This window comes from Pituophis catenifer, unplaced genomic scaffold (assembly GCF_029215685.1).
Source record: "Pituophis catenifer annectens isolate HBS135680 unplaced genomic scaffold, rPitCat1.0.hap2 SCAF_13, whole genome shotgun sequence".
Classification (NCBI taxonomy): domain Eukaryota; kingdom Metazoa; phylum Chordata; class Lepidosauria; order Squamata; family Colubridae; genus Pituophis; species Pituophis catenifer.
The window spans coordinates 25,314,959-25,339,444 of record NW_027256893.1 but is presented as its reverse complement, the minus strand read 5'-3'; the positions used below and the strand labels follow the sequence as shown (position 1 = coordinate 25,339,444).

General features: G+C 49.6%; 3 protein-coding genes and 1 long non-coding RNA gene across 6 annotated transcripts; 3 read left to right on the top strand and 1 right to left on the bottom strand.

Annotated features, from left to right (window-relative positions):
• Nucleotides 1-942: 942 nt before the first annotated feature.
• CHMP1A (charged multivesicular body protein 1A) lies at nt 943-6,504 on the top strand. Its single transcript, XM_070953089.1, has 7 exons — nt 943-1,032; nt 1,976-1,995; nt 2,370-2,447; nt 2,891-3,037; nt 3,556-3,684; nt 4,267-4,454; nt 5,233-6,504. Exons 1-7 carry the CDS (start codon nt 1,026-1,028, stop codon nt 5,252-5,254), a joined length of 591 nt encoding a protein of 196 aa, XP_070809190.1. The 5' UTR covers nt 943-1,025; the 3' UTR covers nt 5,255-6,504.
• Nucleotides 6,505-7,277: 773 nt separating this feature from the next.
• Nucleotides 7,278-12,104, top strand: LOC139323659 (uncharacterized). The gene is made up of 2 exons (XR_011601005.1): nt 7,278-7,358; nt 11,727-12,104. It is a non-coding gene; the product is annotated as an uncharacterized lncRNA (long non-coding RNA).
• On the bottom strand, nt 7,354-14,930 carry DPEP1 (dipeptidase 1). The gene is given in 11 exon segments (XM_070953094.1): nt 7,354-8,601; nt 9,017-9,152; nt 9,569-9,644; nt 9,752-9,836; nt 10,097-10,273; nt 10,641-10,710; nt 10,989-11,139; nt 11,931-12,063; nt 12,447-12,579; nt 14,700-14,908; nt 14,910-14,930. Coding segments are annotated over 11 exon segments (1,362 nt in total). The 3' UTR covers nt 7,354-8,430.
• Nucleotides 14,931-17,183: 2,253 nt separating this feature from the next.
• Nucleotides 17,184-24,128, top strand: LOC139323649 (sulfotransferase 2B1-like). 3 transcript variants are annotated; one of them, XM_070953082.1, is made up of 6 exons: nt 17,184-17,537; nt 19,330-19,577; nt 19,819-19,945; nt 21,368-21,462; nt 22,349-22,529; nt 22,690-24,128. In XM_070953082.1, the coding sequence occupies exons 1-6, from the start codon at nt 17,399-17,401 to the stop codon at nt 22,803-22,805; spliced, it is 906 nt and encodes a 301-aa protein (XP_070809183.1). In that variant the 5' UTR covers nt 17,184-17,398; the 3' UTR covers nt 22,806-24,128. The 3 variants fall into 3 exon arrangements, with proteins under 3 accessions (XP_070809183.1, XP_070809185.1, XP_070809186.1); XM_070953084.1 differs by having other exon boundaries at nt 17,203-17,537; nt 19,369-19,577; XM_070953085.1 differs by lacking the exon at nt 17,184-17,537 and adding an exon at nt 17,611-17,743 and having other exon boundaries at nt 19,369-19,577.
• The last annotated feature ends 358 nt before the right edge of the window (nt 24,129-24,486 follow it).

Genomic DNA, 24,486 nt, shown 5'->3' with positions numbered 1-24,486 from the left:
GACGCAGATGGCTTCTCTTCCACCCACAAGGCAGTCGGTCTATTCCTTCTTCCCTCAAAAGCAGGGACCAGCCCTTGATCCCGCCCCATCCCAGCGGCCTGATGGAGCAGCCCTCAGATGGGAAGGCACATGCCAAGAAGCCCCTTACTCACTTTAGGAAGTGAAGAAATTCTCGAAGTTAGTTAGAGGAAATATTTTGTTTGCTATCTTCTTTATCAGCAGACTTTAATAACTGCATAAAATTCACCATTGGAGGGAGGCCTCTCATTTCAGCCAAATGCAAAAGGCACCGGCAGTTTTTAAATTTCACACACCTCCACTCCCTTTGCAGGTGCAAAGCAACCAAGGAGGTCAGTGCTGAAAGCTCATCACCCGGCCTGCAGGCCTTCTTGGATTCCCACATAGGCACCCATTGTTGACCCTGCACCCGCACGGGCTGGCCATGCATTCAGACAAGACCCCAAATGCGTTTCTGGGAAGTATCTGCAACAAAACTCCCCAGACACGCATCTGGGGTCTCAGCTGAACGCATGGCTAACCCGTGTGGGTGCAGGGTCAAGGCTACCCCCGCAAGCAGGGTCGCATCAGGGTGTGGAAAGCAGGTGTGGCAGCTGGAGTCTCCAGGGGATCAGACTTCCAAACCCATCATCCCCAATCAGCCAATAGCACTGGCTGGGGATTGTATACTTCCAGCCTTGAGCCTGGAGTAAAATGCTTTGAACTGAGCTACAATTAACCTTAGTTACCACCCAAAGAATTTATAGCAGCCTCTCTTAAATAATATAAAATAAAATAAAATAAAATGAAATGAAATGAAATGAAATAAACATCCGGGCTCTTCGTTGCCACAGCAACCGCGGCCTTCTGAAAGAGGCACGTGAGCCTTTTGTTTCCCTCTCCCGTCTAGGCAGGACGACGCATGCGCCGCCCGAGGCCCCGCCTCCAGAGCGGAAGGAAAGCGGAAGTGAGCGTCTCCGGAACCCGGAAGTCCTGGCAAGAAAAGGCGAGCGAGGACTTCAGCCGGGATGGACGGTGAGGGTTCTCTTCCCGGGGCGTGGAAAGGGGCTGGGGTCTCGCCCACCGCGAGGGGCTGGAGGGGGGGAGTCGGTTTGGGGACGCCGGGCCCCATCTTCTCAGCTGCGGCTGACTGGAGCTGCAGTCCGGCCCTTCTGGAGCCATGGGAGGTGGGCGGAGGGGTCCCCAAGGCTGCCTGACGCCCCCCGCCCCCCCCTTTGGAAGGGAAGGCCGAAGGGCGGGGGAGGGGGTTCCCCCGGGAGGTTCCCTTCGTCACGCCAAGGAGAAGCCAGGAAGTGGCGGAGGGAAGGAGGGCAGGCGGCGTGGCCCAGTGGTCGGGGCGTCAGACTGGCAGCGGGAGACGCGGGTCTAGTCCGCCCTCAGCTCCGGAAGCTCCTGGGGTGAGGCAGAGGCAGGCAGAGGGAGGGCGGGAGGGGGGCTGGGCGGCCCACCTGGAGCCCCAGGAGAAAAGGGGAGATAGGAAACAAGCAGACAGACACGCAACACCCACACACAGAGGACATTAAATCTGAGAATGGAAAAGAAGGTTCCCTTTGGCTGCGACTGCTGAGGTCCCGGGGGTCTTGTGCCAGGGGATGGATAGATTTACCGTGTCATTCTGGAAGTGGAAACCTGAGTGCTTAATCTTGAATCGGTGGGAATTGTCTTCAAAACTCGATCAAAGGGGTAAGCAGTATTCTAGTTGCAGAACTGAGAAATAGTATCAGATATAAAAAAAAAAAAACATGAGGAACTAATTATTTCATATTATTAGCCTCTAATAAAACACTTCTACATACTCCGCAGTTTTATATCTGGATTTTTCAAATCTATGGAAACACTTTGTGGAGTGCACCAATTTGGGCAGAAGGAATGTGAATGTTTCCAAAAATCTTCCCTTCCTATTGAAGATTCCTTTTATCCTTAAATCTTCCAACTGCTCTCATTTTTATCTCCACAGATACACTGTTTCAGTTAAAGGTGAGTGCTGGTGCCATGAAAGGTGCTTTCCTTAGAGCTTAAAGTCAAAATTCTTGCATCAAAATTAACAGACAATTAACCCTTTTCACAATAAACATTGGACAAGAGAATGTCTGTTTTTGTAGTAGAACAATCCCTAGTCTGGTTTTGTCAAGAAATCTGGGAATGGCTGTTTCTCTTGATGCCGCTTGGAGCTGAGTTAGGAAATGGCCTCCTCTCTCTATCATGCCTTCAGTACATATCCCCCCATCTCTGATTTTTAAAACTTGATTGTCCTTCTGTGGGACCGAGATCTTCCTCTACTCCATCCAGAGGAACTGGGGATGGGTGCCTGCTCTTGCTTACAGGCCTGCTGAACATCTGCTTCTCTTTAGTTTACAGCCAAGCAGCTGGAGAAGCTTGCCAAGAAGGCAGAAAAGGACTCCAAAACAGAACAAGCCAAAGTCAAGAAGGTGAGGGGCCTGAATGCCAAGGCTAGGAGTAATGGGCAGGGATAACTTGAGGAATGAGTCGGGAAGGCTGGGCTTCCATCTCTGCTGCCTTCAAGCCCTTGGGCTGCCCCACTTTTGTTACCCATCAAACTTCTAATCTTTTGAGTCTTGGCATTAAAGGCTATCTGCAGGCCCATCCTCTCTCTCCTTAGCTTGAGTATCTCTGCTCTCCTGGTTCTGTCCTGCATCTCCCATGTCTTTCTGAGCTTAAGGAGCCTTCCTCTTTCCCTTCCGTCCCCCCCGTTTTTCTTCCTCACTTCTGAAGCAGATGAGCTTCTAGAATGTCTTCCCTTCAGTCTGCATCACTATGCCTCTTGAAATCTGATCCCTTTCCTTTCCTTCCACTCTTGATTTTGTTTGGAGAAACTGTGAAGCTGAAGGATGCTCCTTGTCTTGGATTCCAGGCTCTTCAGCAGAAGAATGTGGAATGTGCTCGGGTCTATGCAGAGAACGCCATCCGGAAGAAGAACGAAGGCTTGAACTGGCTGCGCATGGCTTCCCGTGTAGATGCCGTTGCTTCCAAGGTCCAGACAGCTGTGACCATGAAGGGAGTAAGACCATTTATTTTAATACTACCTGACCTTCCTTGCTCCCTTTGAACAGGTAGAGGTTTTCTTTGTCTGAGGCTACAAAAGATCATCTACACTAAACTGGCGCCTTCTAGGTATGGACAGCTTCCATCATTCCCAGCCAACTAAACTTCTTGGGGGGAGAGGAGGGGTTGATACTATGTTGATATGTAGAAATTACCCACTGGATTTCCTATTCGCTTCCTCTTGCCCCATTCACCCTTTGCCACTCAGTCTTTATCCACCAGCAGCTCACAAGATTCCAGCATCCCAGATTCAGCCTGAACTTGACTTGGTGGCCATGGCTTTCTTCCTGCCCCAGGGCTTCCATGACTAAAAGAAGATGAAACCGTGCAGCTAGGGCTCCTTGAGAAATTCGCACTGACTGGCCATTGCACGCTTTTCTGTTGGACTTGATCTGGGCTGCTGTTTGCAGGGTCACATGAGGCACCCCGTCTTCAGGATGGGCCCTGGCTTGATGTGGTTGCTGACTGTTGCAGGTAACCAAGAATATGGCCCAGGTGACCAAGGCCTTGGACAAAGCTCTCGGCTCCATGGATCTTCAGAAGGTTTCGGCTGTGATGGACAAGTTTGAACAGCAGGTCCAGAATTTGGATGTCCACACTTCAGTAAGTGCTGCAGGGGATGCTAAACTTCAGAGCTGGGCAGTTGGGAAACCACATTTTCACAGTCTCTTGCCTACTCCTACAGAGTTCTTCTCTGGCCTTTGCTGCCTTCTTTGCATGCTTATGAAAGTGTTTGGGTATCTGTGGGAATTCCCCATTTAGCCGAAATTACTCCAAATCAAACAGGTGGCACAGATTATGACCAAGCAGGCTTTGAAACAGGACTAAAAGGAGTCCAGCACTAAATCTGCTGACTCATGCTTTGCTTTGTCACTGCCAGCCCCCGTCGCATTTCAGGTCAGTGGATCATGCAGCTCCGTATTCTGCCTTGTGCCAGATGTTTCACTGTTGAGCAAGAAGAGGCACCCTCATTTCCCCAAATTGCTTGAACAAAGTAGCTGGAGATGATCATGCTTGATTTCTTGCTTGGAGAGAAGTTGAAGGAAGAGGGTGGGATGATGGTTTAGCTTAGTGAGAGGCGGGGGAATGTACTGAATCACAGGGATGTGGTCTGTCTGTTGCTCCCACTTTGGCGGCGGCTGCTGCTTGTATTTGTCACAAGGCTTCTGCCTGGGGTCCCTGCAGGTGATGGAGGACTCCATGAGCTCAGCCACGACCTTGACGACGCCCCAGGAGCAAGTGGACAGTCTGATAGTGCAGATTGCCGAGGAGAATGGCCTGGAGGTCATGGACCAGCTGAACCAGCTGCCTGAAGGGGCCTCGGCCATGGGAGAGAGCTCGACACGTTCGCAAGAGGATCAGCTGTCACGGAGGTTGGTCTGCTTCCCTCCTTCCGTCTGCCACAGGACTGGACCTCTGGCCGGAAGCTCTTTTCAGCCCATAAATCTAGAGCCAGCCAGCCGGGCAGGTGGAGCTTTCCAGAAGGGAGACAATTTAATGTGCGTAGCCCACATTACCTGAAAGGATCGCACTGAAGAAGGAAAGCTGGGCTGTTGGAGGCTCCTGTCCCCCCAAGGTCTGCAGCCACTCAGGGGCTGCGTTGTCAGCTTTCCTGCTTCTTGCCATGGTTTATCCTGGCAGGTCTGCCTCGCTCAGTGACGCCAGAGATGCAGCCGTCCCAGTCATGTGCCTGGTGGTGGCGGCGGCAAGTCTTATTAGTGGGGCCATCTAGAAAAAGTGCTTTGGGAACTGGTCCATTATGGATTGCATTAGATGTGAACCAGGCCATTGTGGCTTGGCCAGGAAATCAGAGTTGAAAGAAATCCTGGCTGAGCGTTACGCACATCCACAGCCTGAATCTTGAGTTCATCCTTAATTAGCTGAAATGACATTGTGTGTTCACAAGAGGGAGGCAGATCAGAAGTATTGGAAACCTTTATGAGAAGAAAAGGCTAAAGTTGAAAGGGAAGATGATCTCACATGCTCTGAGCGTGCTCAGGGCCGTGGGATGCTCTTTCTTTGGAAACAATTCAATATTTAGAAATGTCATAGCTGGAAGCTGTCTTCTAGGAAGCTGGGAGGGTGGAGACCTGAATGGCTCTGCTGAGATTTGATTTTCCTGCATTAACGTTCTTCCTCTCACATTTTCAGGTTGGCTGCCTTGCGGAATTAATTCTCCCGCCCCCTCGCAGGCAGTGGCTCCTGCCTTGTTCTCCTATGATTTCTGGGGTTTCTGCCTGGAGCCCTCTGGCCTTCCTATTCAAGGGCCAGGGAGAAGACTGCCCTGTCCACCCCTGCAGGTCTGCTGTGCCCAGCCTGGACCACTTCCACATCCAGCAACGATAGCTCCTGTCTAAAGAAGCTGTGATGACCGCAAGACTCTGTGTGGGCGTGCCTGGTCCTTGGCAAAGGGCTCTCTGGAATGGATGCCCTGCCTCCCCCAACTGCTGCTCCTTCCAGCCTGCACTTCCCACTCTCCTCCTCCACCTCCTCCGGCCTGATGAGAGGAAGCTGAGCGTGCAGTGCTTGCCACGGTGGAAGCCTGGCCCTTGGGGGAGTGAGCACTCCTAAGAGGGCCAGGAACAAGGCTGGTGCTGCATGCGTAGATTCCGGTGTGCTGACGGCTCCTCCTGATGCCGGTTGCTGCCCCGTTCCCTCTTCCTTGTTACGTGTATGTGTGGAACAGGCCGCTTGGAAGTTGGGAAGACGCTGCCAGGAAGATGGAGATGCCCCTTTTTCTGGCAGCTCTGGAACCTGCCTTGAATTTACAGACCACAAAGTGACCTTTGAAAACAGTGGCCCTGCTGCCCCTCAGCCTTCATGCATGCGCCCCACCCTCCCTTCCCCACAGCGTGTCACGTAGGGGTGAGGGGAATGTCTACCTGGGTCTGGAGTGGCCCTTTCCTCCAAACATCCCAGCTTCAGAAGACCCTCCTGTGCAGAGAAGGGCCCTTTGCCTAACGGTGGTGCTGGAGCTCCCCCCATTACTAGGAGTTACAAGCATCGGGACATCCTTGTATAGACAAGAGTGTGTGTGTGTGTGTGTGTAAATGAGAGCCAAGGCCATCTCCCCTCCTCCCTTGAGAATTCTGTTTTCCTGTAAAAACCAAGCTTGGGGTGGCAAGCAAGTATTTCCCCTCTACTGGTGGCATTAAGTGTGTATTTTTCCTTTCCCTCCTCCATCATTCAAGGCGGAGGCCTTAAGCTGCCCTGCTCCTCTGGGCTGGGGAGGGCAAGAGATTATAATCGTCTTCCCTGGAACGTTTATTTTTTACAGAGCAGTGAATTCGCCAACACTAGGAAAAATTGTCTTTGCCTTTTTCTTTTTGTAAATGAAAAGTGAATGTTGTCAGTTGTTTTAATGCTGGTTTAAATAAACGAACTCTCTGGGAAGCAGGAGCCGCACTGAGATTTGCAAAGCTGGATGGTTGTTTGTGTCCGCTGGAACTCACAAACGGTTCGCCGAAGCAGCTCTGTTGTTTGAGAGGCCAAAAAGGAGCCCAGGCTGGCTTTCTACTTTGGGGGAGAAGGGGAGTGTCAGGCCTGCCTCCGTTCAAAACCCAAGAAAGAAAACCCCGGGCTCCATTGAAGTAGAGAAGAGGTCCTTTAACTGAGTTTGAAACGATAGCAGCGAAAGCAAGGCAAGATCTGATTCAAAAGGTGCGAAAGTTACAGATTGAAAGTTTCCCCAAATCCCTCCCCCCAGGGACCCAGGCTGAATGTCCAATCCAGGTCCCACGTAATGTCATGTGAAGCTCATCTTCAGGTATATCGCCCATCTGGAGTTCAGCTCCACTCAGCAGCGCAGTAGTTCTTGAGAGCAAGCCGCCTTTTTAGTTCACGGGGGCTTTCACCACACCAGCTCACTTCCCAAACCCCAATGCCACGCGCCCCCTCCCCCTTACTATGGCAGCCAATAGCAAGCCTGCATGAAAGGGGAAGGCCGTGCTGGAGATCCAGCAGACGGAGAGGGACTCCTGCAGGGAATGCAAGCACCGCTGGGGGGCTTCTTTTCCTCCAAAGGGGTCTGTTTCCATCTTCACAGGTACTGCTTCGTGGGGAAGAGGAGCTGCTGTGGACGGCTGTTCTAGTAAATCAACTCTACAGGAAGTTGGATAAAAGTCCTTTTTATTGATATTAGCTTTAGTCACAGAATCTTGCCAATCTGATTGCTTGGTGTTTCCTAATAACCCAGTCAATCAGGAAGGGGCCCTTTCTGGATCTGATCTCGGGGCTTAAGCCCTCCTTACCTAGACGATCCTGCATATTCCACCAAGGTAGGTTTTTAAAAAAAATATTTATATCCCCATTTCTTTTTCCGTGTACCACTCACGCGGGCAAACATCCTTCTCTTTTTTCTTTTTCCAATAACAACTCTGTGTGGTGGGTTAGGCTGAGGGACTGGCCCAAAGTCACCCAGTTAGCCAACAGTGGGACTTGAACTCGCCGTCTCCCTTGGTTCTAGGCCAACACCTTGGTTCTCTTATTGTAATGCAGGTTATAATATAATGCAGGTAGTCTTCATTTAGTGACCATAGTTGGGCATTATTAAGCAAAGCAATCGCTAAGTAGGAAATTATGTGAACCCAACTGCACATTCTTTTTCACCACTCCCTGCCCTTTGAATGTTCACACACACACAGAGAGAGAGGGAAGGAGGGAGGGAGAGGGCGGAGACAGCCTGTTCAAAAGTAATAAAAGACTAATCAGTTTCACCCCTTTGCTTTGTTCACTTCCTAAGCACTCCACCCCAGCTGGATGATTCATGAGAGGGAAGTAATGCTTGTATTTACATTCATTGGAGGGAGGGATTACAAGGAAGTAAACAGGCACGCAAAGGGGAATGCACTGGGCTTTTTGCGTAGTGCACTCAGGGCTGCTGGTGCCACTGCATTGCTTTTGATCTGTATTCCACATTGTGTGTCTCTTGTCATCCCTTCCGCTAAGATCTCTGTCCTTCACAAGGCGGGAAAAAAGAGCCAGGCAAACAGAAGAAGTACCTAAGGGGCACAAGGTGTCATTTCCTGTACTCCCCACCATGCATGTCCGGCATTATGCACACACTCGGTATCTGCAGAGCAAAGAAGGCGACTAGCAAATATTTTGAAAAGTTCAAAGCAGAATTTTGCTTGTCTCTCCTCTGATGTCCGCAATAGGGAAGGAGGAGCTGTAATTGAGGCACTAACGGCATTTTGGTAACCAGCCATAAGTTAATGGAGGTAATAAGAAAATAGTCCAAGATTTGGGCAGAATTTGAAGTGTGATAGGAATTGGGTGTAGAAATGCTGCTTCTTTCCTAACCTAGCAGGATCCTCATAGTCTACAAGGAAGGAGATCCTGGGGCTTCTATTAGATCAATGTGGAAAGCAGGAGTAGTAGTAGGAGCACAGCAGGCAAAGCTCTCGGGTGGTGTCCTTGGTTGGAGTACCCGTAGCGTGTTCGACATCCTCCTTCCAGTTCCTGGAAGGCAATGGGTGTGTCATCGGGAGCAACTCCTTTGAGAGTCATATTGTTTCGCACCTAAGGAAGGAGAAGAGCTAGTTCAGAGCAGTTCATTAGATTTCGATTGGGTTCTAGTCTTCATCCACAGCAGTCCTCTCAGGTAGACAAGACGGGGGAAGGAAAGGATGGGTTGCAAGACACCCACTGAGCTACCATGGGTGGAAGTGAACCAGATTCTAGATCTTTGTGCTCCTGATCTCACACCTTAACCATTAAAGCACACTTCCATCTATATTTTTTGAGTCAAAAATGGTTCTCCTGGCTGGGAAGAGGTTCTCCAAATAGAACAGGAAAATGAGCACAAGATGAAAACGAGAGCTGCTGAGGAGAAGCTTTGGGCTTGGACATTGCCGGTTTATAGAGCTGAGGTTCTTCCATGTCCAAGTCTCTTATTACCCACCTCCAGCTCTTCTTCAGGTCTGAGAGGTCTTACCTGCTCTACTTCCTGTAGGACCCGCAACAGATTGTTGGCCAGGGCATCCTTCACCTCCTCTTCTGTCCATTTCCTCCTCAGCAGTTCAGCAATTAAGTCTGGGTACTTGGAGACATCCTCTAAGCCTTGAGGGACTCTGTGAGCCAAAAAACCACCAGGGAAATTGCAAGAAACGAAGGGCAGGGTTCCATGCCTCTCGCCCCCCCCCCTTTGCATGCTCTCTTCTCATGCCAAGGCTGATCTCTCTGGTGCTGCTCCCTGTCTGCACCCACCTGCTCCTTAATCACCCTTGTCTTGGTCAGAGGGCAAGAAGTCTAAGGTCCAGGAGTGCCTTCCCCCTCGGGATGCCTGTTCATGCAAGGTCATCACACTTACGTGCCATAGGGACATGGTCCCTCCAGCCCTCCACTAAACTGCGAGTATCATTCTTGGCAGCTGCCTACAATCTTCAAGCAATGATGCCACTCCCTTGTCTTGGGGCTTACATTTGTCCCACTGCAGGCTGGACTTCTTTCAAGTCTACCCTCATCCCCCTGCCTCTCCTCCTGATACCTGGTCACCCCATCATAGTCTCCTCCAATGCCAACAGCCTTTGCTCCTGCAACGCGCTTTATGTAGTCCATGTGGTCTGCAGGTGAGAAGGATGAGAAGTTGACCACTTTCTGTGTGCCTCAGTCCCCCCCTCCCCCTCCCCCCGTGTCTCCTTATGTGCCGTTCCTGCTCTGCTGGGTTTACCTGCTACCTGGGCCAGAGTGGCATGACTGCTGCAGGAGATGTAGTCATTGTAGAAGTTGACCATTACAAGGCTGCGTGTCTCGTTCTGCGAGAAGAGGAGAGGGCATCATCAAAGAGGCTGCCCAGAAGCTGATGCCCAGAAACAGCAAGAGCCTCAATTTCTCTGCCACCTCTTGACCCTTGCGACACCCAACCACCTGTCCACCTGATAAGTGGTGGGCCGGTGCCTTTGGAGAGGACCCGAGGAGCCAAGGAAAAATGTTGAGCAAAAGCTTCCCGCCCGACCTGCATTGATGCTGTTGAAAGCATGTGCATTCACACCCACACAAACCCAGCCCTGCTCACCACTTGGTGGAGCACGTCATCCGGTACATTCCGCCTGCTTGAGCAAATTGCATAGGCCGAGGAGTGGCTGAATATCACGGGGGCCCTGGAGACCTTTAGGGCAGCCTTCATGGTCTCCACAGAGACATGGGACAAATCCACCATCATGCCCAACCGGTTCATCTCCAGGACCACACGCTGTGGAGCAAAGAAATGGAGGATCGTTTGGCCTGGAGAGAAAGGAAAGCTTCTGGCTCCACTTTGGCATTGTGAAGATGTGTGAGAAGATGAACTCGGGAGGCTCTGGGTTCAAGAGGAAAAGCCCTGAAAGCATTGGGGGCCTGCCCCAAACTCTATTGCACAAGCCTTCATCTCACATCAGTTGCCCCCAGTGAGGCCTGTCCTTCCCATTTGGCTTCCTTCATGGCGGTTGCTTTTGCAACCCCCATTTCAATGGGAGCTCTTGTTAAGCCGCTCTGCGTCAGGCCAATGACAAAGCCTCTTCTCCCTTTGGCCGTACGGCCCCCTCCCCCCCTTCAAATCCTTCCACAGAGTCTTCGCTGACCTTCCCAAATTCCGTCAAGCCATTGTGAACAGGCTTTTCTTCAGCTGTATCCACCAGCCAGTTGTCAGCCCTGCCAAGGAAAGTGGACACCAGATGAAGGAGCATCGAATCCTGACGCTTCCTTTTCTACACCCTCCTTCCCTAAATGGGCTTTAGGTGGACCTCCTCTCGCTCAAAATGGGACTCTACTGTTGAAATGAATTGCCCCACGACCCTCTTGGGACCTTCCCTCCCCGAATGCTTGCAAGGCTACACAACAGCCATGCGATGATGTCACTCTGCCCTGCTCAAGGGCACCTCAGTGCTATGCTCATATTCGAAAGCAGGCTTCAGGGCCTCCCCGCTTACCAGGGAGTGTTGCAACTGTGGGTGAGGGTCATGTAGCGCACGCCCAGCAGGTAGAAGGTGCGCAGGACGGCCAAGCTGCTGTCAATGGAATGGCCGCCCTCCACGCCGATTAGGCTGGCCACGTGGCGAGTGTCAAAAGCCTTCCGGATACCTGCAAGAGAAGGATTTCCACCCAGCTTCCAGAGCCAGGTGCTCATTGTACAGGGTGGCCGGCTGGGAATATGAGATGGTTTGAAGTCTACACTAGATTTTCACAGTTAAGGCTAACTTACCCTTCCCCAACCTGATCCGTGCTGTTTTGCACATTGAATAATGGAGAATTCTGGCAGAGACGGAGTTCATGTGTTGCACTAAACCAGCTAAGAGTTTGTTTCAACACTCTTAGAATGTTGGCCTGGTTCACACATCATAAGCTGTGGCTTGCTCAATGCTTAGTTTGTTGAATAAACTGCAGTCACCTGAGTTCAGTGTGACAAGCCAAGGTCAAACTATTAGCTGTTGTCATTGTGTGAACCCAGGCATGATTCTTGGTAATCCATGGGTTGCAGGTTGTATTTTGTGGTTTAGTCAATGAATCGTAGTTTAAAAAGTGATTGCATGCATTACATGTAAATCCAGCTCCAGACAGTTTCTCCCACCACAACAGGGATTTAAGATTTTGGGTGGAAAAGTTGTCAAGGATAAAACTAGCGCTGGCTTTTGGCCCTGATTCAGAAAAGTTTTCCTGCTTTTCCCTAGAAGCAGCTTATCACAAAGAGCCAGTTGATGGTCTCCGAAGGCCTGAGGCTGAGCCTGAGTGATTGGATTCCATCATCTGGAGCAGCCCCCCTACTCACCTGGTGCCTTTCTGACTTGTAGTGTGCCCTGTGCTAAGAGACATGTGGTTGGGCCCCTCCTTGGCCAGTCTGGAAGCAACAGCTGTGGCACCATCTCTGTGCTTACCTGCACTGTCAGTAACACACTTGAAGACATCTGGATATTGGTGGCACATCCGATGGACGACGTCGATCTGCTCCAGAGTTCGCTTTACTGCGTCTTTGTTTTGGGTGTCGCAGGGCACGTAGGCTGCCCAGAACTGCAGAAGGAAGGCAAAGGTGTATTAAAGCTGCTTCTTTACGCTTCCTGTGTGAGCTTTATCAGGAGACCGCATTTGCATCAGCAGATGATCTAAGGTTGGGGTGCAAGTGGAAAGGACAGATCTCTGTTTTCCACAGGAAGGAAGTGGGCAGGCAGCAGAGGTTGGACCCACTGAAGATCTCTTAAAACACACATAAATTTGAAATGCAGCCAAAAGGCTAAACAAATAAGCTGGGCTGGAAATCTTTACCTGAAAATAATCAAATGTATAAGGTTTAGCAATTCACAAACATCTGAATGATCAGATGTTTCAGTAGGAAAGTTAATCTCTCCTATTTTTTTGCATGGGAGACTTGCAAGTGTCTTTTGCTCATCTGTTACCTGTGCTCCTACATGCCCGAGATGCAGCTTCTGAATATTGGTATGAGTGTCTTGCAGCTGGTGCAAATTGGCTGCCTTCAAAGACAGCTGGTTGTTGAATTTTGTCAGCAACTGCCAGGGCAGATCGTTGTGACTACAAAAGCGAAAGATAACATCTTATCATCTTGGATTATGATTCAAGAGGCTGATTGAAGCAGATTAATTGATAGGGCAATTGTCCTTGGAGACCAAAGGTTGGGATGGTAACAGTTAGTCTTCCTTACATCAGATTAAAGGTGGACTGAACTATTGTAGATCAGTGGTTTGTTTGTAACACTAAAACTCTGGCTTGCTTTGATCAGAGAAAGCAATGCATAGAACAACAAAAAAAATCCATACATTTATTATTTATTTGTCAAAATCTCACTTGGGACTCCAGGTGGTGTAGAATTAAAACATAAACACTTATAAACTATATAAAAATACAATAAACCAATAAAAGAGCCCGATGCAAAAAAGAATAAAATAAGTTAAAACTTAAAAGGATGCCGGAAGGCGATTAAGGTACCAACCACCTCCAGCTTTAGCCATAGTTACACTTACTGTAACGGTTAATAGCTAACAGCCACCAGCCTTGCTGGATTTGCAGAAGATTCTGACAGCTGTACTTAAGACGCCATGAAGGGCTGCCTTGTCCATTAATGGCTTGCCTTCTAACTAAGAAATTCAGTTATTTAGTTGCATTTAACTGGAAATGGCAAGCAACCAAATCACAAACTGCCTCTTTTTCCAATATCTGAAGGAAATAAATTCAGCTATAATTCAAAACAAATAGCATTCAAGATCAAAGCAAGTTCTCTTTAAAAAAAGAGAGTGATAGGAACAGATCTACAATATTATTATTTAAAAGTTGCTTTGATCTTGAATGTTATTGTGTATTGAATTGAAACTGATCTTCCTTCCTAATTCCCAGAATCCCCAGCCACTACTCAGCTGTATTTGTTAACACAAAAGGGCTGGAATCCGCCTGGAGTTCCCAAGATTGCCTCAAATGTGCCTGCCCACCCCCAGCTGTTTCCACATTCAGAAGGAATCCTCCTCTTCAAGGAGGCAGAAGTGACCAGAGATGGAGCCTCTTCTATGTTGTACTGGAAGTCATGCTGGTCTTCGAGAGACAGGCAAGGTGGAGGGGTTGGGAGAGCCTTGACGTTTCATCACCTCTGGATTTCCCAGCACCTCCAAGGCCGTCAGAGCATTGTACTTCCACCTGAATTCCAGAGCCCTCCAGGGAGAGGTGTCAAGCTTGGCCAACCCCGAGGGCAATCACCTGGTGGTTGATTATTCACTGACTAAACGGCTCCTTGGTCAAGGCCAGCATGGAGAAGGGGGGGCTGTAGCCTCTTCCCCTGCATTGCTCTGAACCCTTCTTGAGTTTTGAGAAAGGAAGCTCTCACACCTTTCTCCACCCTTTGCTTAATGGAATACACACTTACACACTCACTTTTCCTTACTCCAAATAGCCCTTAGCTAATTTGGCTGCCCCTCCTGCTGCCTCCTCCTCCACAAATCCTTCCCAAGACGGCCAAATTCAGGAAGCCGCTTCAGGAAGGCCACACCCTGCACACTAGACAGCGGGAACCTCTCTGGTTTCGCTGCAGATGAACTTTACAAAAATCCCTGCCTTCATTTGCCACCCACTTGCCCAAGGATAGATCTCAGCCTCAGGGTCTCCTTCCCTGTTGGCCACTTTGAGTTCAGCGCAGTCAGTTTATATCACATCATGGGTTTTGCTCCCAAATCCATAGTTTTATTTCCATTGAACGACATTTGACAGTTTAATGTTTGTTTCCTACTTTACCGAGATTCTTGTGCAATTCTTCGTCACCAGCTTTTTTTAAGCTCCCCTGCAAGAGCTTGTCCACCCCTTTCTCTCCCTCAGCACTTCACATTTAGTGACTCCTAAAAGGGTTTTTTCTCAGAAACTCTTGATGGGAAACTTCCTCCTATCCGGCTCTATAGATTTTGTTCCCTGGAAAGCAGCCAGGCCATGTCGTACATACATTTTAGCGGCGTCTCACTGATGTGGATTGTGTCAGCCCCACTGGAAGTCATGTGGCATTGCGCCAACCAGCCAACCAGCCCGCCCAGTGGAAAGCTGGATGCCAGCTGAGTGCCAGCAGGAGGCCCTGGAGGGCAAAGGATGATCCTTGCATCTTCCAAGACGGGGCTTTGCTCCACCAACCCACGGCAGGGAAAGGAAGGCTGTGATCTTACCCGTCCACCACAGGTGTGGCATTCATTATTTTGGCTGCCTTCAGCTGATAGACATCTGCCGAGCAGATGGAGAGCCAAGCAAGCACGAGGTAAGGCAGCAGCAGCATCCTGGGGCGAATGGGATCTGGACCACCAGCAGAGATCTCCTCCAGCGTTTCCTCCTAGGGATCCTCGGAGGCAAATGGAGTGGTAAGGAGGTGGGGAGTGCCCCGAGTGGGATCCACCCATCATGTGGCAGCTCCTGGGAGTGAGTGTGCCTTGGGAGGAGCCAGAGAAGGCTTCAGGCAGCTGAGCTCATCCTGCCCTTTGGAGCGGAGTGAGGAAGACCCAAGGAGGGTCCCTCTGGGAGGAAGAAGCGCTGAGAATCTGGGCAGCTGCATTCCCTTCCTAGAGCATCTCTTCCACTTCCTTTCAAGGACTCCCAGGCCACATTGACCCCAGGGGAAAGACCCCCCCCCACAGTGCAGAGCAGCCCCTCCTGGCCAAGAAACTGAACCCTCTTTCTCCTGCCGGTTCAGTTCTGAGGAGCTCCAAGTCCCCGAGGCCTCCTCCCTCGGAAGGGATCCATTGGGGACATCTGAAGGAGGTAGTATCTGGGTGGGGACAAAGTAGGCCAGGTGGTTCTTCCTGGGAGCCCCCTCTTTTCAGGCTAAACATGAACACCTAGACTGCGGGTCTTTATTCATGGTGGGAACAGACCAGTCCTCGCTGGGTCAGTTCCTTCTCCTTTGCTTTCATCTAAGCAAAGGAGCAGCAGATCCCAGGGTGAAAATCAGCCTTGCACAGGGACTGGCTCTCTCTAGATCCAGTTCTGTTTTTATCCAACCTTGCTCTCAATCAGGGGAAAAGGGTGGTCTCTTAGTTCAGGATTAGCCGCAGTTCATGGCATCGCCAGCTCTACGGAACTCCAGTTGGTCATGCCAAGATTGCCAGTCACACATGCAGCTGTTCAAAGTACCCAGGGGGTTGCCAAGCCTGAGCTGTGTTTCCTTTGAAAGCCTTAAAAGGGTGAGCCCCCCAATGCCAGAAGGAGATTCTGCCCCCCCCCTTTGGCAGATGAGTTTGCAGCGGTGGGCACAAGAGGCTCGCTGGAATGAGGCAGCCCACCTAGTTGTACTTCAGCCCTGCTATTCCCCAGATTTGATTCAGCAGCTCAGCGTAGCTAATTGGGGGGAGAGCAAGGGTAACAAGAGACCTCGTAGTGTGGAGTTATGATGATCCATAGTAGCCTCCATGGGAAAGAGATGCCATTCTGTGTGTAGATGGGATTTGAGGGCGTAGAGACAGCCATGATGGTTCACTGATTAATTCTGCCTGTTACTGAGCAAGGTAATTAGAAACCAACAGACAAGAGGCTTAGGAAAGAGATAAGCAGGGATCAAGTTAATTATAAGGGCTTTCTAAGCTCCTGTTAAATTTTAGGTGAGGAGGGGGGGCAACCTGTCCATCTAACTATGATTAATGACATAATAAGTTATGACTTTGCTTTTAAATTGGTTTCCTTGCAAAAACTCACCCTAAGAGGGGTCGTGCTTTGTAAGAACCGCATAAAAGGAACTTAGCTGGAAAGGAAGGGAGTCTAGACTTACTTTGGGACATTTTTTCCTGCTCCCCCCCCTTTTTTTATTTGTGCAGCTGGGAAAGCTGGGGAAAAAATCTGGAGCGGGGTGGGGAATGGAAGAGGGAACGGGACATCAAGCACTGAAGTTGAATTTATGGCTGCATAAATGTGAGCCTTGGTGTTCTTCTCCAGACAGACTGTGAGGGCTAATCTGGAAATTAAGAAAACACAACGTTGGCATTTGGGAATGTGCAGAGTTCCTGAAAGACGGACTTCAACATCGAACAGAAAAAGACATTCTCCTAATCCGTTGTGCTTTTTAAGTTACCTTGCACACAGTCACACATGTTCAATTATTCTCTCGCTTTATATTTTCTTAACAATTACTTAAGCAGGTCAACTATCATAACAAACAGATCAGGTTTTTCCATTCTTGCATCAATAACAAAGTAGCTCAGAAAAGCAAATACCAGCAACCCACAGGAAGCTTTTCCCCACACGTTATACCATTGTGTTGTGCTTTCCCCTCCCAAGTACGATTATGAATATAATGTGCAGCCTTTTTTTTCTTTCTGGCCCAGCTTCCCCCCTCATAAGCCAATAGTGCTGTCCACACTCCAAATGATTTATTTTTAAAATTAAGGTTAAGATTTGCTACTTGTATTCATATTCACAAAAACAGACCAGATGTGCATAGCTGCTTTGTCAAATTGCTGGCATCTCCATGAATAGTCTATTCTTTGTCCTGCCATTTAGATTTAAAAAAAAAAAAAGAATTTGAAATAAAACAATTAGCCATGAAAACAGGAGGACAGAATCTTGCAAATCATCCAGTTTGGCTGAAAGATCAAGAACAGTTGGAAAGACCCAACCAGAGTTACGAAATTATTGATTAATTTGTTCTGGTTTTATTTCCAGTACAGAAGAATCTGTGCTGTTTCCAGAGATAAAGAAAGCTGACCTTCTGAATCCACCTGTGGCTGCTGCTGACAACAATTCTGCCTTCAGGAATGATGGTTTTGATTAGAAAAGCTCAGAGTGTTTTGGGAGGATACCTCCCACCCCTGGGCTGAGCAGCGGAAAGGGAGGTTCTTTGGCTGCAGGAGAGCAGAGAGGCCTCCTGGCTGCTGCCAGCGCCATGGCTCGGCTGGATGTGACCGAAGTCTTTGCCAACATACGCCTGCCGGGACACCTCCACACCGAGAGCTCTCTCCACTTTGCCAGCAACTTTGAGTTCCAGGACACGGATGTGCTCCTCGTCACTTACCCCAAATCAGGTAAAGGGTGTGGTGAACCTGTGCTAGGAGAGGAGGATGGAAGTTATTCTTTGTTTACCAGGCAAACTCTCTGTGCAAAACCAAATCCGGTTGTGAGATTTACTCAAGAGTACAAAAGGGAGCTTCTTCTAAAGATATTGGAAGCCTTTTGAAGCTGGCTGGGATGGCTCAGATGGGACAGTTCCTTCTGCTCCAGGCCTCTTCAGGTGGGCTCTTATTCCTCCCTCGGTGGGTCTGAAGACCTTTTTTCCCTTGGGGGGGGGTCATGGAATATCTCATTCATAGAAAAACTGCTTCCCCCTCCCCCTCTCTGCAGAAGCTGCTGTCTTTGTTGTTGCTTATTCGATGCCCTCAGTGGAAATGCAAAATAATGGAAAGGCTCTGGCTGAGACGAAGCACTTTTGAACCAAGGCATTCTACTTACAGTTACATTTCTTTCATGAGCTTTATTCAAATTTTTTAAACCAAGTAATAACCAGAGAAGAAAATAAAGAAAAATCATCAATAGGAAAAAAATAGAAAAGGAAAAGAAAGTTGACAGAGAAGCAATTTCCAATCTTCCTGGCTGTAGTCTCTTTTGTCAGCAAAAGGTCCATCAGGGTTTGTAGTTACTGATCAGCGATCTTTCTCTAATCAAGCAAGTTAATTTTGCCATCTCAGCTAGCTCTGTCATCTTCACCAGCCTTTCCTCCGTTTCATCACCTTTTCATTTTTGTGCATATCACACCAGTCTCGCAACAGGCAACGTGGCATTTCAAGTAACCCTTAACAAGAACTTTGTGGCTGCCTGAGCAGTTTGAGTGTGGAAACCCATCAATTATTTTGATAGATACTGGGCTGCTGTTTGAAAGGGAAACAATGAGACAGACGACTATCTTATCTGGCCTCTGAAACAATAAGTGTTTGGTCTTCACTCAAAGGGAAATGATGGTTTTTGAAATATTCAGAGGTAGTGGGATAGTTAATCATTGACTGACCCCTGAGCTATTGTCCAGTTTCAGCCTTCTCCTCCCAGAAAGACCCCGCCCAAGAAGCTGTGAAGGGCCCCGATTCATCAACCAGACCTTTGCCTACATCCCCACCCCATCAACCCAGAGAATCCATGTGAGGTCCCCACTGTCCTTTCAGGTAGCCGTCCTCCTTTCCTCATCCCAGGACTCTTGAGAGCACTAGAGACTTTCCTGGCCCTTGAGCCAAGCTGGACAGCCGAGCACCCTTCTCAACTTTACCAGTAATTCTGGAGGGAGGAAGGAGAGAATGTTTCTCTTCATGTAGGGGGTCTCTCTCGTAGTTGCATAAATGTGCTTTCTTTCAGCCCTTGAGTCAGCGGACAAATATGCTGGCACAAATGGTTCTGCCCAAGAGGTTAGCTCTAATCTGCATGCATGTCTATCCACTGTTTATGTTTAATGGACTATTAGTAAATCAGACAATTAACTGTGTGCTTTACTGCAGGTAGCTGAAAGGTTGGTAGAGCTCTTTGCTTTCTTTTTTCTCCCACTGGTGTCAGCTGCCGGGGAAAAGAGCACCCTAATTGCTAATGGCAGAGTGGGCTTGGGGAAATGTTGGGGTGAACCTTTGCTCCAAGTACCTTTTAAGTTGCCCAGCTGACAGATCAGTAGGGTAAAGATGCTCAGTCAGCTGTCCGTTGAACCCCAAAGGCTCATTTCTCCTCCTGTTCTCTGAATGAGTGGATGCAGGTGCCCCACCACTTTCTTTTCTGCGCAAGGGGCCGTTTTTCCCAAGGAGAACCTCTAGAGTTCTCGCAGTCAAAAAGCCTGCAGTTCCACAGGTCATGATGACCGGCCAGCCTTCTCCTCCTGCCCTCCAGGCACCACGTGGATGCAAGAAATCTTGACCTTGATCTACAGCAACGGCAACCTCCAGCCCATCAAGTCTCTTCCCAACTGGGCCCGAGCTCCCTGGTTGGAGCACAGCTATTTCCAAGAGCAACTTCAGCACATCGGGTGTCCTCGCCTCCTCACCACCCACCTGCCCCAGCCAGTGCTGGCACCTGCCCTGAAGAAAGCTAAGCCCAGGGTGCGTCTCCGGGGACACTCTGTGGGTTCATTTCAGAGCCAGCACTCACAAGAACGATGGCAAAACCTTCAGGGGGCTTTCAGAGGGACATAATGTGGCATGTTCAGCTTAGCATGTCATGAGTGCAGCCATGGTGTTACTTGTGAAGCTAGTCAAGGAAACTGCAGCCAGAGGAGACCCAAGGGTGGGATGGCAGGCGGTCCTATGGGGAGATCAACTTGTCCATTCTTTGCTGCTGCAGGTGATCTATGTGATCAGGAACCCAAAAGATGTTGCTGTGTCCTACTACCATTTCCAGAGAATGGCCAAGTTCTTCCCTGACCCAGCCTCCTTTGAAGGCTTCCTTCATGATTTCATGGCTGGCACCGGTAGGTGGAAGGGCTCCAAGGACGGACACACACACACACACACACACATCTCCGCTTGCCAACATAGGGTAGATTAAGCCATTATGCTTAAAAAGCAGTTGCAAAATTCAGATGAGGAAGTGGTAGAACTGGGTGGTTGTATAGCCAGCTCCTTTGTGGGCATCCTACTGTCTTTACGGCTCTCACAGTCTGCTTTCATTCTGCATTTTGTATTGTAACTGAAAATTTGGGGGCTGTGGGGCTTGTGCATTTGTTTTAACAAGGTGAGGGTGGTGTTTTAGCTTTAAGCCAGAGTCTCTGGACTTGGCAACTCTAAAATCTGTGGACTTCAACTCCCAGAATTCCTCATCCAGCGTAGCTAGGACTCGAAGTCCGTAAGTCTTAGAGTTGCCAAGTTCGGAGACCTGCCTGGCTTAAAGCCACCTGACTGCTTTGTAGCAACTGTTTCCAATTAGTCCCAGAAGCCGTGGTTCCGTAAATGGAGGCAGAGGTTTCCGGGACTGTGGGAGCCTCCCCCAGCCTGATGATCTCCAGATGTGGTGGAGGATAGTTCTGCTCGTGCTGGCTGGGAATTCTGGGGATTGCGGTTCCAGGCATTCAGAGGGCATTAGGTGGGCGATGGCATTTTCAGGCAGGCTGGAGATGGTGAATATGTTGCTATTGTATCAGTGGCATCAACGCGGCTGCTTTCATCCTTAGCGGGTTGGATTTTCTTAAAAAAAATTGGGACGGTCCTTTTCCATTCTTCGGCAGTTTTACAAAGTAAGTGTTGTCAGGCACATCTGGAGCTGGATTAAAACATTTCTGCTCTTGAATGCACCCCGAGGCTTTCCAGGAGGGTATTTTTTCTGAGGGATTCCTGTCTCGGATCCCACCCTTGAGGGCAGTGGAGGAGCTGCCAGTTCCTAGAAGGCGCTTCAAGGGCTGCTGGGCTCATCTTCCCTTCCAGCCCTTCGCAGCCTTCATTCCAGCAGGGTAACTTTAACGGCTGCCCAAGACCATACTGAGGGGCCAGCAGGCCAGGGCACTAGGAACTGCCCTTTAAAGAGCTGGCAATTTCCTAGGGGGGAGAGAGAGGGACGATTCCTCCATCTGGGGACTTCTTTCCTAGCAGGGCAGATACCAAAAGACACCTGGGGGGCCCTGGGGGGTTGTCAGGGAGCGGCTGCTTTGCCAGGACTCTGCCCACGGTCCTTCTCCCACCCAGTCAGTCCATCAAGTCCTTTGGCGTCAGGCTGGGCGATAGACTGACTCAAAGCAGATGCTGCTATGGAACATTTTGTGACTTGACTTTCTTCAGCTGGATCATAAGCACAGCTGAAGGGAAGCCAGGAGGCTGAGATGCCAGGAAAGGAGGTGGATCCTTGTTAGTTGCGGCTCCTTTCCCTCTCTGATCCTGGTCTTCTCCCTGCTTTGAAACAGTGCACTACGGATCCTGGTTTGAGCACGTGAAAGGTTGGCTCAGCTGCCGAGAAGAGTTGGGCCTGTTTTGCATCACCTACGAGGAGCTCCATCAAGTGAGTCTGCCCACAGACGGGCGCCAGCTGTGGCAGGAAAGGAGACCAGCTTATTTCGAAACAAGCTGGTGGTTTCAAATGCTGGCCTGTTGACAGGAAGAGGGCCGTGTGAACGGGAACAAAGGTTAGAGAGCCTGATCCAGGCTGGTTCGTGAGGCAAGCGCTGAAGGAAGGAGCCCCCCTGCCCAGCCTTCTCTTCCCTTCCATCCCTCCAGGCGTCAGGCCGGTGGAAGGACAGAAAAGAGAGAGAGGTCTGGAAATGGGCAGCAAATGAACAAAAGAGGCCTGCTCGGTTATGACTGGCTTTAGCCCCCTACGGAGAGGAAAGCAAATGGCCCGAAATTCAGATAGATGATTTTTTGTTTGTTTGTTTGTTTGGCAGCTAAGATCCATATATAGGTAGCTACTTTTGTTTTTACCTTTTCTGGTTTACAAGCAGCAATGTGCAAGCTTGGCCCTTCCAATGCTCCTAAACTCCCAATTCCCAGCTGTGAAAATCATGAGAATTGCTGGCTAATATCCAGGCGGCCACATTTTGTCCTTGGAGGCTCTAAAATGACAACAGAATTTTCTGTCCTGGGACACAAGTCCCATCGTTCCCAGCTCACGGATCCTTTTCTGCAACAAGGTTCAGCAGTAGAGCTCTTGCCTCGGGCCAGGGCAGGCAGCTGACCCCTTGACCCCTTCAAGAGTCAAAGGATGGGCTCCCTTCAGGTTGGGTCCCACAGCTCCTCCTTTATTCCTTGCTCATCTTGCTCATCTTTCTCCTGGATAAAACAGGAGTTCTGGTCTTTCCTGCTCTTCTGGTGGAGGATATAGGGCCTGCTTTGTTCATCACCTCCTTCTTTTCATCCTCCTCCTCCCTGTCCTCCTTTTCTCCTCCTAGGACCTGAAACACTGCGTGGAGCGGCTGAGCGCCTTCCTGGACCACCCCATTCAGCCAGACCAGGCTGAGTACATACTGGAGCACTGCAGCTTTGCTGTCATGAAAGAGAACATCATGGTGAATTACAAACTTGTTCCTCCTGAGATTATGGATTTTCAGAAAAGCCAGTTCATGAGGAAAGGTCAGTGAAGGCCATGGGGGATGGGTTGGGAGTGGGGGGAGGCTGGCGAGAGTTGGGGCAGTGCTGCCCTTCCCAGATTCAGCTCAGCCTTTAGCTTCCTTTGCTAGATAAGCACCGTCCCAGCTGCCGATTCAGCAAGATCTTCCTTCTGCCCTTCCAGGTATTGTTGGTGACTGGAGGAACCACTTCTCCCCCAAACAGAGCGCTCTGTTCAATGAGAAATACCAGCAGGAAATGGGGGGCCACCCCTGGCCCCTCCAGTGGGACATGGACTGAGAGCAGCTGCTCCAAGACCTCAGTTGACCTTTGCAAGGGGCCGTCCAGAACCAGCTTGCCTCAGGATGGCAGCTCCAGCATCGGAGTTTCTCCCACTGGGAAGAAGAACTGGGAAGTAGCCCAGCAAGGTGTCACACCAGTCTGGGTCTGCGAGAGAGAATTCTTACACAGTCATAAAAAGCAGCCTGAAAGCAAATTGGATGACTATAAAACAGATGGAGACAAGCCAGTCCCTCAAACGAGGGGACCAAATAGTTTTTTTTCAAGAAGGGTGGAAGGAAGGCCACATGTAAGATGGTTTCTGTGTTTAGAATTAAGGGCTTGCTTGAGTCACACCAGTTGCTGGAAATCTTCTTGCTTTCTTCAATAAATCTGACTTATTTGCAGTGTCCCTAGTGGTTCCCCCCTGCTTGTGCAGAGGAGGCGGAGAGAGTAGCCCAGAGACCAGTAGAGGCCTCCTCTCCTCTCTTCCTGGCAAGCAAAGGGGGCTCAGGAGGATTTTTGGTGGGGTATGAAATGGGTCTTCAGTGAGCTGGAGAGCGCACAGCTGCACAGGCATCCTTTGGCAGCTGCCTTTCCAGATGTGCTTCCCCCCTTTCCTCTTCTGCAAATGAACTGGCTGAAGTGTAGAGTAAGAAGGGCTCATTGTCCCCAGTAAACAGCAGGCCATTGTCCAGTATGAGAAGAGCAGGCAAGTCTGCAATTCTATAGCACAACCAACATGGAGATGCTAAGGATGCTAACAGGAGACACACTCAAGTAGCTGTCTGGCCTTTCCTGGCCTATGAACCTTCCTCCAGATGTGCTGCAGTCGCTCTCTCTCCTGTCATCCTGTCAGGGTGGTGGGAACTCCAGCTGAATGTGCTTGGAGAGGAACATCAGGCTGGGAGAGGACATCCATGTCCATCAGCGCCACACACAGGGACTCCTGCACATGGGCAAAAAGTAACTTCTCTGGTCCAGCACTTCAGAGAAGTCAGCTGGGCGGGAGCAGGAAGCTGCATCCTCTTTCATTGTTAAGATTTTCTGCTGAAATCCTGCGGTGGGAAGTATTTCCCTCCCCTTCTGTCCATTGGGATGTTGTCCTGACAGAGGAGCAAGATGCTCAGTGGAAACTTCCTCCAGGTAACTCAAGTTATTGGTTAATAACTCCCCCTCTGCCTCCTCACCGCGCTTTCCTTCATCCTAGGAACACACTGCAGTGGGAGAACATATTAAATCCAAAACACCTTTATTTTTATTTAATACATCTAAATGTCATCTTTAATATGTTTTATCCAAGAAACTACAGTAAACAATTCAATAAAGGCAAGACGAAAAGGATGTTCACAGAATATTTCAAACCATAGTCTTTTTTTAAAAAATAGCAAAAAAAAAAAAAAGCAGATTTGGATGGAGATAAAAGGTATTTCTCATGAATCCTGCACATAATCATCAAGGCTGGGAAAGACACCCGAAGGGAAGGCAGGAGGAGGACCAGGGGTGGGTGGGCAGAAAGAAAAACTGAAAGGTTCTGACATGCCACCATGAACTGCCTCTTCTCCACGGAAACCCTGCTGACATTTCGGCCCAACCTTTTCACCCCAGCGACGTCGGGCACTCATCCCTTCTAGCCCAGCGAGATGAAGGTGCCAGCTGGGAAGAGTGGCAATGGCAGCCCAAGGGAGGGGGCTGCTTTGGC